At 50.3% G+C, this 15,776-nt stretch overlaps 1 protein-coding gene across 2 annotated transcripts in view; it reads right to left on the bottom strand.

Annotated features, from left to right (window-relative positions):
• Positions 1–253: 253 nt before the first annotated feature.
• The window catches only part of LOC116936987 (CMP-N-acetylneuraminate-beta-galactosamide-alpha-2,3-sialyltransferase 4-like), a 54,916-nt gene continuing 39,393 nt past the window's right edge, over positions 254–15,776 (bottom strand). For both annotated transcript variants that reach the window (XM_076057387.1, XM_076057388.1), the window contains exons 11-13: positions 12,089–12,232; positions 3,407–3,492; positions 254–532 (exon numbers count right to left, since the gene is read on the bottom strand). In XM_076057387.1, the coding sequence (XP_075913502.1) occupies positions 487–532; positions 3,407–3,492; positions 12,089–12,232 (276 nt within the window). In that variant the 3' untranslated portion in view covers positions 254–486. The remainder of the gene's footprint in view (positions 533–3,406; positions 3,493–12,088; positions 12,233–15,776) is intronic.

Raw genomic sequence — 15,776 nt, 5'->3', positions numbered from 1 at the left:
ACCCACTCACCCACCCACTCACCCACCCACTCACCCACTCACTCACCCACCCACTCACTCACCCACTCACCCACTCACCCACCCACTCACCCACCCACTCACCCACTCACTCACCCACCCACTCACCCACTCACTCACCCACTCACCCACCCACTCACTCACCCACCCACTTACTCACTCACCCACCCACTCACTCACCCACTCACCCACTCACTCACCCACCCACCCACTCACCCACCCACTCACCCACCCACCCACTCACCCACCCACTCACCCACTCACTCACAGATGTTGACAGGGTGAGCTACGGGTTCCACATTTAGAGTCTCATCAGCAGTCCCAGCATTCCCCCAGTTCTGGTGGAACTGCCCCCAGATGTCGACTGATCGGGTTCCTGATGAGTTTGGCTGTGCAAGTTGGCAGCTGATCACGACCAATCAGCACAAAACCCTGGCTCCTGGAGGGGCTGCTGGAACGGAGGGAGTCCTAGCGAGTCGCTGGCGATGGAGATTCATGAGGATTGTCGCTTGCTCTGCAACACCACACACACAGACACACAGTCACACACACAGTGATACACACACACACAGTGACACACACACAGAGTCACACACACAGACACACACACACACACAGACACAGTCACACACACAGAAACACACACAGTGACACACACACACAGACACACACACATACAGTGACACACACAGACACACACACACAGACACACACACACAGTGACACACACACACACACAGACACACACATACAGTGACACACACACACAGACACACACACAGACACACACAGACACAGACACACAGACATACAGTCACACACACAGACACACACACAGAGACACACACACAGTGACACACAAACACAGACACACACAAACACACAGACACACACAGATACACACACACACACAGACACACACACACAGACACACACAGAGACACAGACAGACACACACACAGACACACACACACAGAGACACACACAGACACACACACACACAGACACACACACAGACACACACACAGACACACACACAGACACACACACACAGACACACACACAGACACACACACAGTGACACACACACAGACACAGACACACACAGACACACACACAGACACACACAGACACACACAGACACACACAGACATACACACAGACACACACAGTGCCACACACACAGAAACACACACACATAGACACACACACAGACACACACAGACACAGACACACAGACATACAGTCACACACACAGACACACACACAGAGACACACACACAGTGACACACAAACACAGACACACACAAACACACAGACACACACAGATACACACACACACACAGACACACACACACAGACACACACAGAGACACAGACAGACACACACACAGACACACACACACAGAGACACACACAGACACACACACACACAGACACACACACAGACACACACACAGACACACACACAGACACACACACACAGACACACACACAGACACACACACACAGACACACACACACACAGACACACACACAGTGACACACACACAGACACAGACACACACAGACACACACACAGACACACACAGACACACACAGACACACACAGACATACACACAGACACACACAGTGCCACACACACAGAGATACACACACACAGTGACGCACACACACGGACACACACACACAGACACACACACAGACACACACACACAGAGACACACACACAGACACACACACAGACACACACAGACACACACACACAGACACACACACACAGAAACACACACACATAGACACACACACAGACACACATACACACAGACACACAGACACACACACACAGACACACACACAGACACACACACAGAGATGATGATGTTGATGATGGTGATGGTGGTGATGATGGTGGTGGTGCTGATGGTAGTGGTGATGGTGGTGATGGTGGTGATGATGGTGGTGGTGGTGATGGTAGTGGTGATGGTGGTGATGGTGGTGATGGTGGTGGTGATGATGGTGGTGATGGTAGTGGTGATGGTGGTGATTGTGATGGTGGTGATGGTGATGGTGGTGATGGTGGTGATGGTGATGGTGGTGTTAGGGTGATGGTGATGTTTGTGATGGTGATGATGGTGATGTTAAGGTGATGGTGGTGGTGATGGTGGTGATAGTGATGATGGTGATGATGGTGATGATGGTGATGATGGTGGTGATGATGGTGGTGATGATGGTGGTGGTGGTGATGGTGGTGATGGTGGTGATGGTAGTGGTGATGGTAGTGGTGATGGTGGTGGTGATGGTGGTGATTGTGATGGTGGTGATGGTGGTGGTGATGGTGGTGATGGTGGTGATGGTGATGGTGGTGGTGATGGTGGTGGTGGTGTTAGGGTGATGGTGATGTTTGTGATGGTGATGATGGTGATGTTAAGGTGATGGTGGTGGTGATGGTGGTGATGGTGATGATGGTGATGATGGTGGTGATGGTGATGGTGGTGATGGTGTTGATGGTAATGGTGTTGATGGTGATGATGGTGTTGATGGTAGTGATGGTGTTGATGGTGTTGATGGTGATGGTGGTGATGGTGATGATGGTGATGGTGGTGATGGTGTTGATGGTGTTGATGGTGGTGATGGTGATGATGATGTTGATGTTGTTGATGGTGTTGATGGTGGTGATGGTGATGATGGTGGTGTTGATGGTGATGATGGTGTTGATGGTGATGGTGTTGATGGTGATGTTAGGGTGATGGTGTTGATGGTGTTGATGGTGTTGATGGTGATGTTAGGGTGTTGATGGTCATGGTGTTGATGGTGTTGATGGTGTGGTGATGGTGGTGGTGATGGTGATGATGGTGTTGATGGTGATAATGGTGTTGATGGTGTTGATGGTGTTGATGGTGGTGATGGTGATGGTGGTGATGGTGTTGATGGTGATGGTGATGATGGTGGTGATGGTGGTGATGGTGGTGATGGTGATGATGGTGATGGTGGTGATGGTGATGATGGTGGTGATGGTGGTGATGGTGGTGATGGTGATGATGGTGTTGATGGTGATGGTGGTGATGGTGTTGATGGTGATGGTGTTGTTAGGGTGTTGATGGTGGTGATGGTGTTGATGGTGGTGATGGCGTTGATGGTGTTGATGGTGTTGATGGTGGTGATGGTGTTGATGGTGGTGATGGCGTTGATGGTGTTGATGGTGTTGATGGTGTTGATGGTGGTGATGGTGTTGATAGTGATGGTGATGTTAGGGTGTTGATGGTCATGGTGTTGATGGTGTTGATGGTGTGGTGATGGTGGTGGTGATGGTGTTGATGGTGTTGATGGTGTGGTGATGGTGGTGGTGATGGTGTTGATGGTGTTGATGGTGTTGATGGTATTCACATCACAGGAGTCAGATTCGTGACGTGACCCAACTCCATGAGTTGCTGCAGGAGGTTCCATTCAGAAGACACATTGTGGATATTATCCTGAAGAACACAAAAACAACAACAACAACATCATCATCATCATCACACACACACACAACAACACACACAACAACATCATCATCATCATCACACACACACAACAACACACAATAACAACAACAACATCATCATCACACACACTACACACAATAACAACAACATCAACAACACACACAACAACACACAATAACAATACACACAACAACATCATCATCAACAACAACAACAACAACCGCCATTCGCCACTAAGTGGCGGTGACGTCACCACGACGCTTGTGCCAGGCTATGTGCACCCTGAGGCCACGTGAAGTGTCGAACGCCCGCTGGCAGGAGGTCACGGGGCAGACCCAGGTGCCACGGGTCGACTGACTGAGATGACTGGCTGATGCACCACCTGTGCCCCCTACTGTGCCAACCTGCTGTGCTTTAGCCACCCGGCGCTCCGCTCGCTGTTGTGAGCGTCGCTCCTCCGCCCTCCGTTGTTGTTGGAGGGCGACTGCCTCCAACTGCCCAGTAGCATCCTTCACGAGCCTCCTCCACAGAGGCCGATCTTGACACCGCTGGTACCAGTCATCGGCAAGTCCACTCAGCTCCACGTCCTCCTGTACCACATCACTCCATCTCTTCTCTAGCCCGTGCCGCGCCCGCTTAGCCCCCTCAATCCGGCCAAACAAAAGCTGTTTCGGCATGCGGTGGCTGGGCATGCGGGCTACATGACCCAGCCATCGCAGCCTTGCCTGCCGGAGGAGCTCACCGATGGGACCCTGCCCAGATCTTTCAAGGATTTGTGAGCTCCTCACACAATCCAGTCTGGTTAAACCCAGGATGGATCGTAGGCAGGCCAGCCTAAATGTTTCTAACCGGCGAAGATGTTCCATTAGGGGGGTCCACGTTTCGCAAGCGTAGAGAAGGGAGGGAATGACCGTGGCCGAGAAGACCTGAAGCTTAGTGCGGAGCGACAGACCAGGTAGCTTCCACACAGCGTTACGCAACCGATGAAAAGATATTGCCGCTCGACTGATTCGGAGTGAGACCTCTGCGGTTAAACTGGTGCCAGTCATAAGCACACTGCCCAGGTATGGGAAACTCTCCACTCTCTCCACAACTGCCCCATCACCGATTGGGAGTTGTGGGGGTGGAGTGTCCGATGGTACAAAATACCCAGGCAGGTGCTTGGTTTTGGTGGGGCTGATGGTAAGGCCCCACCTCTTAGTGGCACGCTCCAGTCTCAGCAGCAGCGTCTCCAACTCCTCCTCTGACTGAGCAGCTATTACCAAGTCATCAGCATACATAACGTGGTTGAGCAATAGGGAGCCATCCCTTGACCGCACCCGGGCATCGATTAGCCTCCCATTATATCTGTACCATATGGAGATTCCCCCGGTACAGCTATTGAAGGCTTCACGAACTACGTGGTCAAAATAGATGTTAAATAATGTGGGAGCCAGAGGACATCCCTGTCGCACCCCAAGGTGTACAGGGAATGGCTCTGACTCCCGGCCACGTAGTTTTACCCGGGCCCGCTCACCATCATGAAGGTCCTTAATGATCGTGAGCAGAGGGTCAGGTACTCCAAAAGCACGAAGAACGACCCAGAGCCCAGGCCTACTGATGGTATCATAGGCCTTGACCAGGTCAATAAAGCAGAGATGTAGGTCTTGTTGGAATTCCCTACACCTCTGCTGTAGCAGACGGACAGAAAATATGGCACCTGTGCAGGACCGCCCTTTCCTGAAACCGCATTGGGGCTCCGCAAGCCTCTCCTCAGCGTGCCTGGCAAGGCGATGCTGAATAATCCTTGCCAGGACCTTTCCCGGCACACTGAGGAGTGAGATGCCCCTGTAGTTGTTACAGTCTGTGCGGTCCCCCTTCTTAAAAAGGGGGACCACCAGGGCATCCTTCCAATCCTGCGGAACCCGTCCAGTGGTCCAGACTGTTGTTATGATGTCATATAGGGCAGTCTGTGCACAAACGCCACCCTCCCTCAGCATTTCGCTTGGAAGATCATCTCTGCCCGCTGCCTTTCCTGGTCTCAGACTCCGGATCGCCTTCAATACTTCCTCAGCAGATGGCACCTCAGCCAGCCACTCACAGGGGGTGACTTCATCCAATATTTGAGGCACCGCAGCCTCAGCAGGGTCATCCTCACTTTGTGCCACGATGTTTTCCTGGCTGAGGGATTTTCCCTCCCCCAGGACCTCACAGAAATGCTCAGCAAATCTGCGAACCTGTTCCTGGGGGTCGGAAATTGGATCGCCGTTTTTTCCCCTAATGATGGTAATAGGTGTGGCGCTGCAGGTTACTTTTTTGATGGAGTTAAATAGAGATTTGTGATCACGGGCCACTGAGGCAGACTCCATCTCCTCAGCAACCCGCGACCACCACCCATCCTTGCAGCGCCTCACGGCTCTCCGAACCTCCGAGCGAAGGCTGCGGTAAGCCTCCTCATTCTCTGACGTGGGACTCTGTAGCCGATGACAGTGGGCCTGTCGCTTTTTCTCAACCATCGTGAACAACTCCTCTGTCATCCAGGGTGTCTGGGGAGGTCTGGACCGCGTACCCAAAGCAGCCATTGCAGCTGCATGAGTCACAGTCCTAAACCTCGCCCATTTACCCTCGACATCAGGAGGAGTCGGGGACGATGCCAATCCCAGCCGCAAGCGATGATGAAATTCTCGCTTGCAACTTTCATCAGATAACTGAGACCAGGCCACTTTAGGTTGGAATGGGGTCCTGGGTGTACACCCACCACCGGAGTGGAAGAATGGCAGGCGCATCTTACAGATGACTAGTCGATGGTCAGAGGGCAGATCAGCTCCACGGTAGGTCCTGGTGTCAAGGACATGGGCTCGCATTCGCTGGTCCGTCACTATGTAGTCCAGCAAATGTTCTTGCTTGGACCCGGCATGCATCCATGATGTTGTGTGGATGCGCCGATGCCGGAACAGCGTGTTGGTAATTACAAGCCCATGGGCTGCACAAAAATCTAGCAGCCTCCTACCGTTGTTATTGAGCTGATCTGGCCCATGCCCTCCAATCACTCCAGGCCAGGTGCCAGTATCATGACCAACTCGGGCATTGAAGTCACCCAACATGATGACTCTATCCCGAGGGGCCACTTTAGCCAGCACCTGTGACAGGAGGTCATAGAAGGCATCTGACTCATCGGCTTTGCCTGCATCCCTCCACGGATGTTCATCTTCGGTGGGGGCATAAGTAACCACGACCACCATTCCTCGCCTCCGGTTGATGGGAAGGCGAGCCCAAAGTAGCCTGGGGCTTACAGCTTCCCACACCTCACCACCACGCTCCCACGCCCCCTTCATTCTTTTGTTCAAAAGAAGACCCACACCCTGTTGTTTGGCAGTCTGCTGCCCCGAGTAGAGAACTGTCCACCCCTCATGGTGGCAGGAGCCAGAGCCGGTCCACCGGACCTCCTGAATGCCGCATAGATCCAGGCGGTACCGGTCCAGCTCCCGACAGAGGAGTGGCAGCCTCTCCTCTGCAGTGAGCGTTCGAACATTCCACGTGGCCAACCGTAGTGGCTTTTCGTTGTTTCTGGAGTAGCCCCGAGGGTAGGTATTCAATCTCCTGGCTCCGCCAATTGGGGTTTGGCCAGGAGACGTCATAGACGCCTGGCCCCCCGGGGCCTCCGGCACAAGCTTAGTTGTTACATATTTAAGTTTAATTCGTGGTTTCGTGGTAATTAATTGAAGGTGGAGGGGTTACCAGCCCCTCGCACCCGTCCAGAGCCCCCGTTTAGCCCCTGTGGTGGACACATATGCCATGAGGGGAGGAGCCAATCAAAATTGGATCTCCCCCCACAGCGCTGTCCACGACAGAGTTGCCCGTCCGGCACCGCGAGGAGGTAGGGGGTTGTTTTGCCGGACCTCATCATCACACACACAACAACACACAATACACAAAACAACAACATCATCACACACACACAACACACAATAACAACAACAACATCAACAACAACAACACACAATAACAATACACACAACAACAACATCATCATCACACACACAACAACACACACAACAACACACAATAACAAAACACACAATAACAACACACACAACATCATCATCACACACACACACAACAACACACAACAACAACAACAACATCACATACACACAACAACAACATCATCACACACACACAACAACACACAACAACAACAACAACAACATCACATACACACAACAACAACATCATCATCACACACACAACAACACACAATAACAACGACAACATCAACAACAACACACAATAACAACAACAACATCACACACACTACAACACACACAACAACAACAACCACACACACACACAACAACAACAACATCACACACACACAACAACAACATCAACATCAACAACAACATCAATAACATCAACAACATCAACATCAACAACATCATCAACAACAACAACATCAACATCATCATCACACACACACATCAACACACACAATAACAACAACAACATCAACAACACACAATAACAACAACAACATCATCATCACACACACACAACAACACACAATAACAACAACAATAACATCAACAACATCAACAACATCAACACACACAATAACAACAACAACAACATCAACAACACACACAACAACACACAATAACAACAACAACAACAACATCATCATCACACACACACATCAACACACAAAAACAACAACAACATCAACAACAATAACAATAACAACAACACACACAATAACAACAACAACATCAACAACATCAACAACACACACAATAACAACAATACACACATAACAACAACACACAATAACAACAACAACATCAACAACAACATCAACAACATCATCACACACACACAACAACACACAATAACAACAATAACATCAACAACATCAACAACATCAACACACACAATAACAATAACAACAACATCAACAACATCAACACACAATAACAATAACAACAACCACACACAGACAATGAATATCCACGGGCAGAGAGACGTGTACCAGGCGAGGTAGTCAACATCTCACAGGGTCTGTGATCTAACCCACGACCTCCTGTGTACCAGGCGAGGTAGTCAACATCTCACAGTGTCTGTGATCTAACCCACGACCTCCTGTGTACCACGCGAGGTAGTCAACATCTCACAGGGTCTGTGATCTAACCCACGACCTCCTGTGTACCAGGCGAGGTAGTCAACATCTCACAGGGTCTGTGATCTAACCCACGACCTCCTGTAGACCAGGCGAGGTAGTCAACATCTCACAGTGTCTGTGATAGAACCCACGACCTCCTGTGTACCAGGCGAGGTAGTCAACATCTCACAGGGTCTGTGATCTAACCCACGACCTCCTGTAGACCAGGCGAGGTAGTCAACATCTCACAGGGTCTGTGATTGAACCCACGACCTCCTGTGTACCAGGCGAGGTAGTCAACATCTCACAGGGTCTGTGATCTAACCCACGACCTCCTGTATACCAGGCGAGGTAGTCAACATCTCACAGTGTCTGTAATAGAACCCACGACCTCCTGTGTACCAGGCGAGGTAGTCAACATCTCACAGGGTCACGTGATCTAACCCACGACCTCCTGTGTACCAGGCGAGGTAGTCAACATCTCACAGTGTCTGTGATCTAACCCACGACCTCTTGTGTACCAGGCGAGGTAGTCAACATCTCACAGGGTCTGTGATCGAACCCACGACCTCCTGTGTACCAGGCGAGGCAGTCAACATCTCACAGTGTCTGTGATCTAACCCACGACCTCCTGTGTACCAGGCGAGGTAGTCAACATCTCACAGTGTCTGTGATCTAACCCACGACCTCCTGTGTACCAGGCGAGGTAGTCAACATCTCACAGAGTATGGGATCTAATCCACGACCTCCTGTGTACCAGGCGAGGTAGTCAACATCTCACAGGGTCTGGGATCTAATCCACGACCTCCTGTGTACCAGGCGAGGTGGTCAACATCTCACAGTGTATCTAACCCACGACCTCCTGTAGACCAGGCGAGGTAGTCAACATCTCACAGGGTCTGTGATCTAACCCACGACCTCCTGTGTACCAGGCGAGGTAGTCAACATCTCACAGTGTCTGTGATCTAACCCACGACCTCCTGTGTACCAGGCGAGGTAGTCAACATCTCACAGGGTATGGGATCTAACCCACGACCTCCTGTGTACCAGGCCAGGTAGTCAACATCTCACAGGGTCACGTGATCTAACCCACGACCTCCTGTGTACCAGGCGAGGTAGTCAACATCTCACAGGGTCTGTGATCTAACCCACAACCTCCTGTGTACCAGGCGAGGTAGTCAACATCTCACAGTGTCTGTGATAGAACCCACGACCTCCTGTAGACCAGGCGAGGTAGTCAACACCTCTCAGGGTCTGTGATCGATCCCACGACCTCCTGTAGACCAGGCGAGGTAGTCAACATCTCACAGTGTCTGTGATCTAACCCACGACCTCCTGTGTAGCAGGCGAGGTAGTCAACATCTCACAGGGTCACGTGATCTAACCCACGACCTCCTGTGTACCAGGCGAGGTAGTCAACATCTCACAGGGTCACGTGATCTAACCCACGACCTCATGTGTACCAGGCGAGGTAGTCAACATCTCACAGGGTCTGTGATAGAACCCACGACCTCCTGTTTACCAGGCGAGGTAGTCAACATCTCACAGTGTCTGTGATAGAACCCACGACCTCCTGTGTACCAGGCGAGGTAGTCAACATCTCACAGTGTCTGTGATCTAACCCACGACCTCCTGTGTACCAGGCGAGGTAGTCAACATCTCACAGGGTCTGTGATCGAACCCACGACCTCCTGTGTACCAGGCGAGGCAGTCAACATCTCACAGTGTCTGTGATCTAACCCACGACCTCCTGTGTACCAGGCGAGGTAGTCAACATCTCACAGTGTCTGTGATCTAACCCACGACCTCCTGTGTACCAGGCGAGGTAGTCAACATCTCACAGAGTATGGGATCTAATCCACGACCTCCTGTGTACCAGGCGAGGTAGTCAACATCTCACAGGGTCTGGGATCTAATCCACGACCTCCTGTGTACCAGGCGAGGTGGTCAACATCTCACAGTGTCTGTGATCTAACCCACGACCTCCTGTGTACCAGGCGAGGTAGTCAACATCTCACAGGGTATGGGATCTAATCCACGACCTCCTGTGTACCAGGCGAGGTAGTCAACATCTCACAGGGTCTGGGATATAATCCACGACCTCCTGTGTACCAGGCGAGGTGGTCAACATCTCACAGTGTCTGTGATCTAATCCACGACCTCCTGTGTACCAGGCGAGGTAGTAAACATCTCACAGGGTCTGCGATCTAACCCACGACCTCCTGTAGACCAGGCGAGGTAGTCAACATCTCACAGGGTATGGGATCTAACCCACGACCTCCTGTGTACCAGGCGAGGTAGTCAACATCTCACAGTGTCTGTGATCTAACCCACGACCTCCTGTGTACCAGGCGAGGTAGTCAACATCTCACAGGGTATGGGATCTAACCCACGACCTCCTGTGTACCAGGCCAGGTAGTCAACATCTCACAGGGTCACGTGATCTAACCCACGACCTCCTGTTTACCAGGCGAGGTAGTCAACATCTCACAGTGTCTGTGATAGAACCCACGACCTCCTGTAGACCAAGCGATGTAGTCAACATCTCTCAGGGTCTGTGATCGATCCCACGACCTCCTGTAGACCAGGCGAGGTAGTCAACATCTCACAGGGTCTGTGATAGAACCCACGACCTCCTGTGTACCGTGCGAGGTAGTCAACATCTCACAGGGTCACGTGATCTAACCCACGACCTCATGTGTACCAGGCGAGGTAGTCAACATCTCACAGGGTCACGTGATCTAACCCACGACCTCATGTGTACCAGGCGAGGTAGTCAACATCTCACAGGGTCTGTGATAGAACCCACGACCTCCTGTTTACCAGGCGAGGTAGTCAACATCTCACAGGGTCTGTGATCTAACCCACGACCTCCTGTGTACCAGGCGAGGTAGTCAACATCTCACAGGGTCACGTGATCTAACCCACGACCTCCTGTGTACCAGGCGAGGTAGTCAACATCTCACAGGGTCTGTGATCTAACCCACGACCTCCTGTGTACCAGGCGAGGTAGTCAACATCTCACAGGGTCTGTGATCTAACCCACGACCTCCTGTGTACCAGGCGAGGTAGTCAACATCTCACAGGGTCTGTGATCTAACCCACAACCTCCTGTGTACCAGGCGAGGTAGTCAACATCTCACAGGGTCTGTGATCTAACCCACGACCTCCTGTGCACCAGGCGAGGTAGTCAACATCTCACAGGGTCTGTGATCTAACCCACGACCTCCTGTAGACCAGGCGAGGTAGTCAAAATCTCACAGGGTCACGTGATGGAACCCACGACCTCCCGTGTACCAGGCGAGGTAGTCAACATCTCACAGGGTCTGTGATCTAACCCACGACCTCCTGTGTACCAGGCGAGGTAGACAACATCTCACAGGGTCTGTGATCGATCCCACGACCTCCTGTGTACCAGGCGAGGTAGTCAACATCTCAGTCTCCAACCTTCGTGATTTCTTGCATACGGCTCTGGCCGTAGTAGTGGACCAGAGCTCCCGGCGAATTTGCCGGATAGCCAAAGCCGGCGATGGAAACTTCGGGGCAGGCGTGGAGAGCGGCAAGAACAGCGATGAATCCCGTGGTGGGTAGCTGAGAGACACAGAGAGAGAGACACACAGAGAGAGAGACAGAGAGAGAGACACATTACTACAGAGAGACAGAGAGAGAGACAGAGAGACATTAGTACAGAGAGACAGAGAGAGACACAGAGAGAGAGAGAGACAGAGACACATTAGTACAGAGAGACAGAGAGAGAGAGACAGAGAGAGAGACACACAGAGAGAGACAGAGAGACATTAGTACAGAGAGAGACAGAGAGAGACACATTACTACAGAGAGACAGAGAGAGAGACAGAGAGAGAGAGAGACAGAGAGAGAGAGACAGAGAGACATTAGTACAGAGAGACAGAGATAGACAGAGAGACAGAGAGACACAGAGAGAGACAAAGTGACAGAGAGACATTAGTACAGAGAGACAGAGATAGACAGAGAGACAGAGAGACACACATTACTACAGAGAGACAGAGAGAGACAGAGAGAGAGAGACACAGAGAGAGAGACACAGACAGAGATAGACACAGAGAGAGAGAGAGACAGAGACACATTACTACAGAGAGACACACAGAGAGAGACACATTACTACAGAGAGACAGAGAGAGACAGAGAGACAGAGAGAGACATTACTACAGAGACACAGAGAGAGAGACACAGAGAGAGAGACAGAGACACATTACTACAGAGAGACACAGAGAGAGAGACACATTACTACAGAGATACAGAGAGAGACACAGAGAGAGAGAGACAGAGAGACATTACTACAGAGAGACAGAGAGAGACAGAGAGAGAGAGACAGAGAGAGACAGAGACACACAGAGAGAGAGACAGAGACACATTACTACAGAGAGACAGAGAGAGACATTACTACAGAGAGACAGAGACAGAGATAGACACAGACAGAGAGAGAGACAAAGAGAGAGACAGAGAGACACATTACTACAGAGAGACACAGAGAGACAGAGAGAGACAAAGACAGAGAGAGACAGAGAGACACAGAGAGAGAGACAGAGACACATTACTACAGAGAGACAGAGAGAGACAGAGACACATTACTACAGAGAGACACAGAGAGAGATATTACTACAGAGAGACAGAGAGAGACAGAGAGAGAGACACAGAGAGAGACAGAGAGAGAGACATTACTACAGAGAGACAGAGAGACACATTACTACAGAGAGACAGAAAGACAGAGAGAGAGAGACATTACTACAGAGAGACAGAGAGAGACATTACTACAGAGAGACAGAGAGAGAGACAGAGAGAGAGACATTACTACAGAGAGACAGAGAGACACAGAGAGACACAGAGAGAGACAGAGACACAGAGAGAGAGACAGAGACACATAGACTCATTACTACAGAGAGACACAGAGAGAGACACAGAGAGAGACACAGAGAGAGACAGAGACACATAGACTCATTACTACAGTGAGACAGAGATAGACACAGACAGAGAGAGACACAGAGAGAGACAGAGAGACACATTACTATAGAGAGACACAGAGAGACAGAGAGAGACAGAGAAAGAGAGAGACAGAGAGACACAGAGAGAGAGAGACAGAGACACATAGACGCATTGCTACAGAGAGACACAGAGAGAGACACAGAGAGAGACACAGAGAGAGACAGACACATAGACTCATTACTACAGAGAGACAGAGATAGACACAGACAGAGAGAGACACAGAGAGAGACAGAGAGACACATTACTACAGAGAGACACAGAGAGACAGAGAGAGACAGAGAAAGAGAGAGACAGAGAGACACAGAGAGAGAGAGACAGAGACACATAGACGCATTGCTACAGAGAGACACAGAGAGAGACACAGAGAGAGACACAGAGAGAGACTGAGACACATAGACTCATTACTACAGAGAGACAGAGAGAGAGAGAGACAGAGACACAGAGAGACATAGACTCATTACTACAGAGAGACAGAGAGAGAGACAGAGAGAGACAGAGACATTACTACAGAGAGACAGACAGAGACATTACTACAGAGAGACAGAGAGACACAGAGAGACAGAGAGAGAGACAGGGACACAGAGAGAGAGAGACAGAGACACATAGACTCATTACTACAGAGAGACACAGATAGAGACACAGAGAGAGACACAGAGAGAGAGACAGAGACACATAGACTCATTACTACAGAGAGACACAGATAGAGACACAGAGAGAGACACAGAGAGAGACAGAGACACATAGATTCATTACTACAGAGAGACAGAGATAGACACAGACAGAGAGAGAGACACAGAGAGAGACAGAGAGACACATTACTACAGAGAGACACAGAGAGACAGAGAGAGACAGAGACAGAGAGAGACAGAGAGACACAGAGAGAGAGAGACAGAGAGACATTACTACAGAGAGACAGAGAGAGAGACACACACAGAGAGAGAGAGACAGAGACACATTACTACAGAGAGACAGCGAGAGACACAGAGAGACAGAGAGACACATTACTACAGAGAGACAGAGAGAGAGACAGAGACACATAGACTCATTACTACAGAGAGACAGAGAGAGAGACAGAGAGAGACAGAGAGACAGAGAGAGAGACAGAGACACAGAGAGAGATAGACACAGAGAGACAGAGACACATTAGTACAGAGAGACAGAGAGACACAGAGAGAGAGAGAGAGACAGAGACACATTACTACAGAGAGAGAGAGACAGAGAGAGACAGAGACACATGGAGAGAGACACAGAGAGAGAGAGAGACAGAGAGAGACAGAGCCACATAGACTCATTACTACAGAGAGACAGAGACAAAGAGAGAGACAGAGAGAGACAGAGAGACAGAGACAGAGAGATAGACAGACTCATTACTACAGAGAGACACAGACAGAGAGATACAGAGAGACACAGAGACACAGAGAGACACAGAGAGACAGAGACACATAGACTCATTACTACAGAGAGACAGAGACACAGAGAGACAGAGAGAGACACAGAGAGACACATAGACTCATTACTACAGAGAGACAGAGAGAGACATTACTACAGAAAGACAGAGAGAGACACAGAGAGACAGAGACACATAGACTCATTACTACAGAGAGACAGAGACACAGAGAGACAGAGAGAGACAGAGAGACACATAGACTCATTACTACAGAGAGACACAGAGAGACAGAGAGAGACAGAGACAAAGAGAGAGACAGAGAGACAGAGACACATAGAGAGACACACAGAGAGAGAGACACATAGACTCATTACTACAGAGAGACAGAGACAGACAGAGACACAAAGAGACACACAGAGAGACACAGAGACACACAGAGAGACACAGAGACACAGAGACACTCAGACAAACAGAGACACAGAGACACACAGAGAGACACAGAGACACACAGAGACACAGATAGACACACAGACACACAAAGAGACACACACAGGGACACATCGAGAAACACAGAGACACAGAGACACACAGAGACACAGAGAGACACAGAGACACACAGAGACACAGAGACACAGAGAGACACCGAGAAACAGAGAGACACAGAGACACACAGAGACACAGAGACAGACAGAGACACAGAGAGACACAGAGACACACAGAGACACA

The sequence above is a fragment of the Petromyzon marinus genome, chromosome 82 (genome assembly GCF_048934315.1).
Source record: "Petromyzon marinus isolate PM22_M1 ecotype Great Lakes invasive population chromosome 82, UKy_Petmar_22M1.pri1.0, whole genome shotgun sequence".
NCBI classification, from domain to species: domain Eukaryota; kingdom Metazoa; phylum Chordata; class Hyperoartia; order Petromyzontiformes; family Petromyzontidae; genus Petromyzon; species Petromyzon marinus.
Note: the sequence above shows the minus strand (reverse complement) of the source record. Positions and strands in the feature narration are given on the sequence as shown.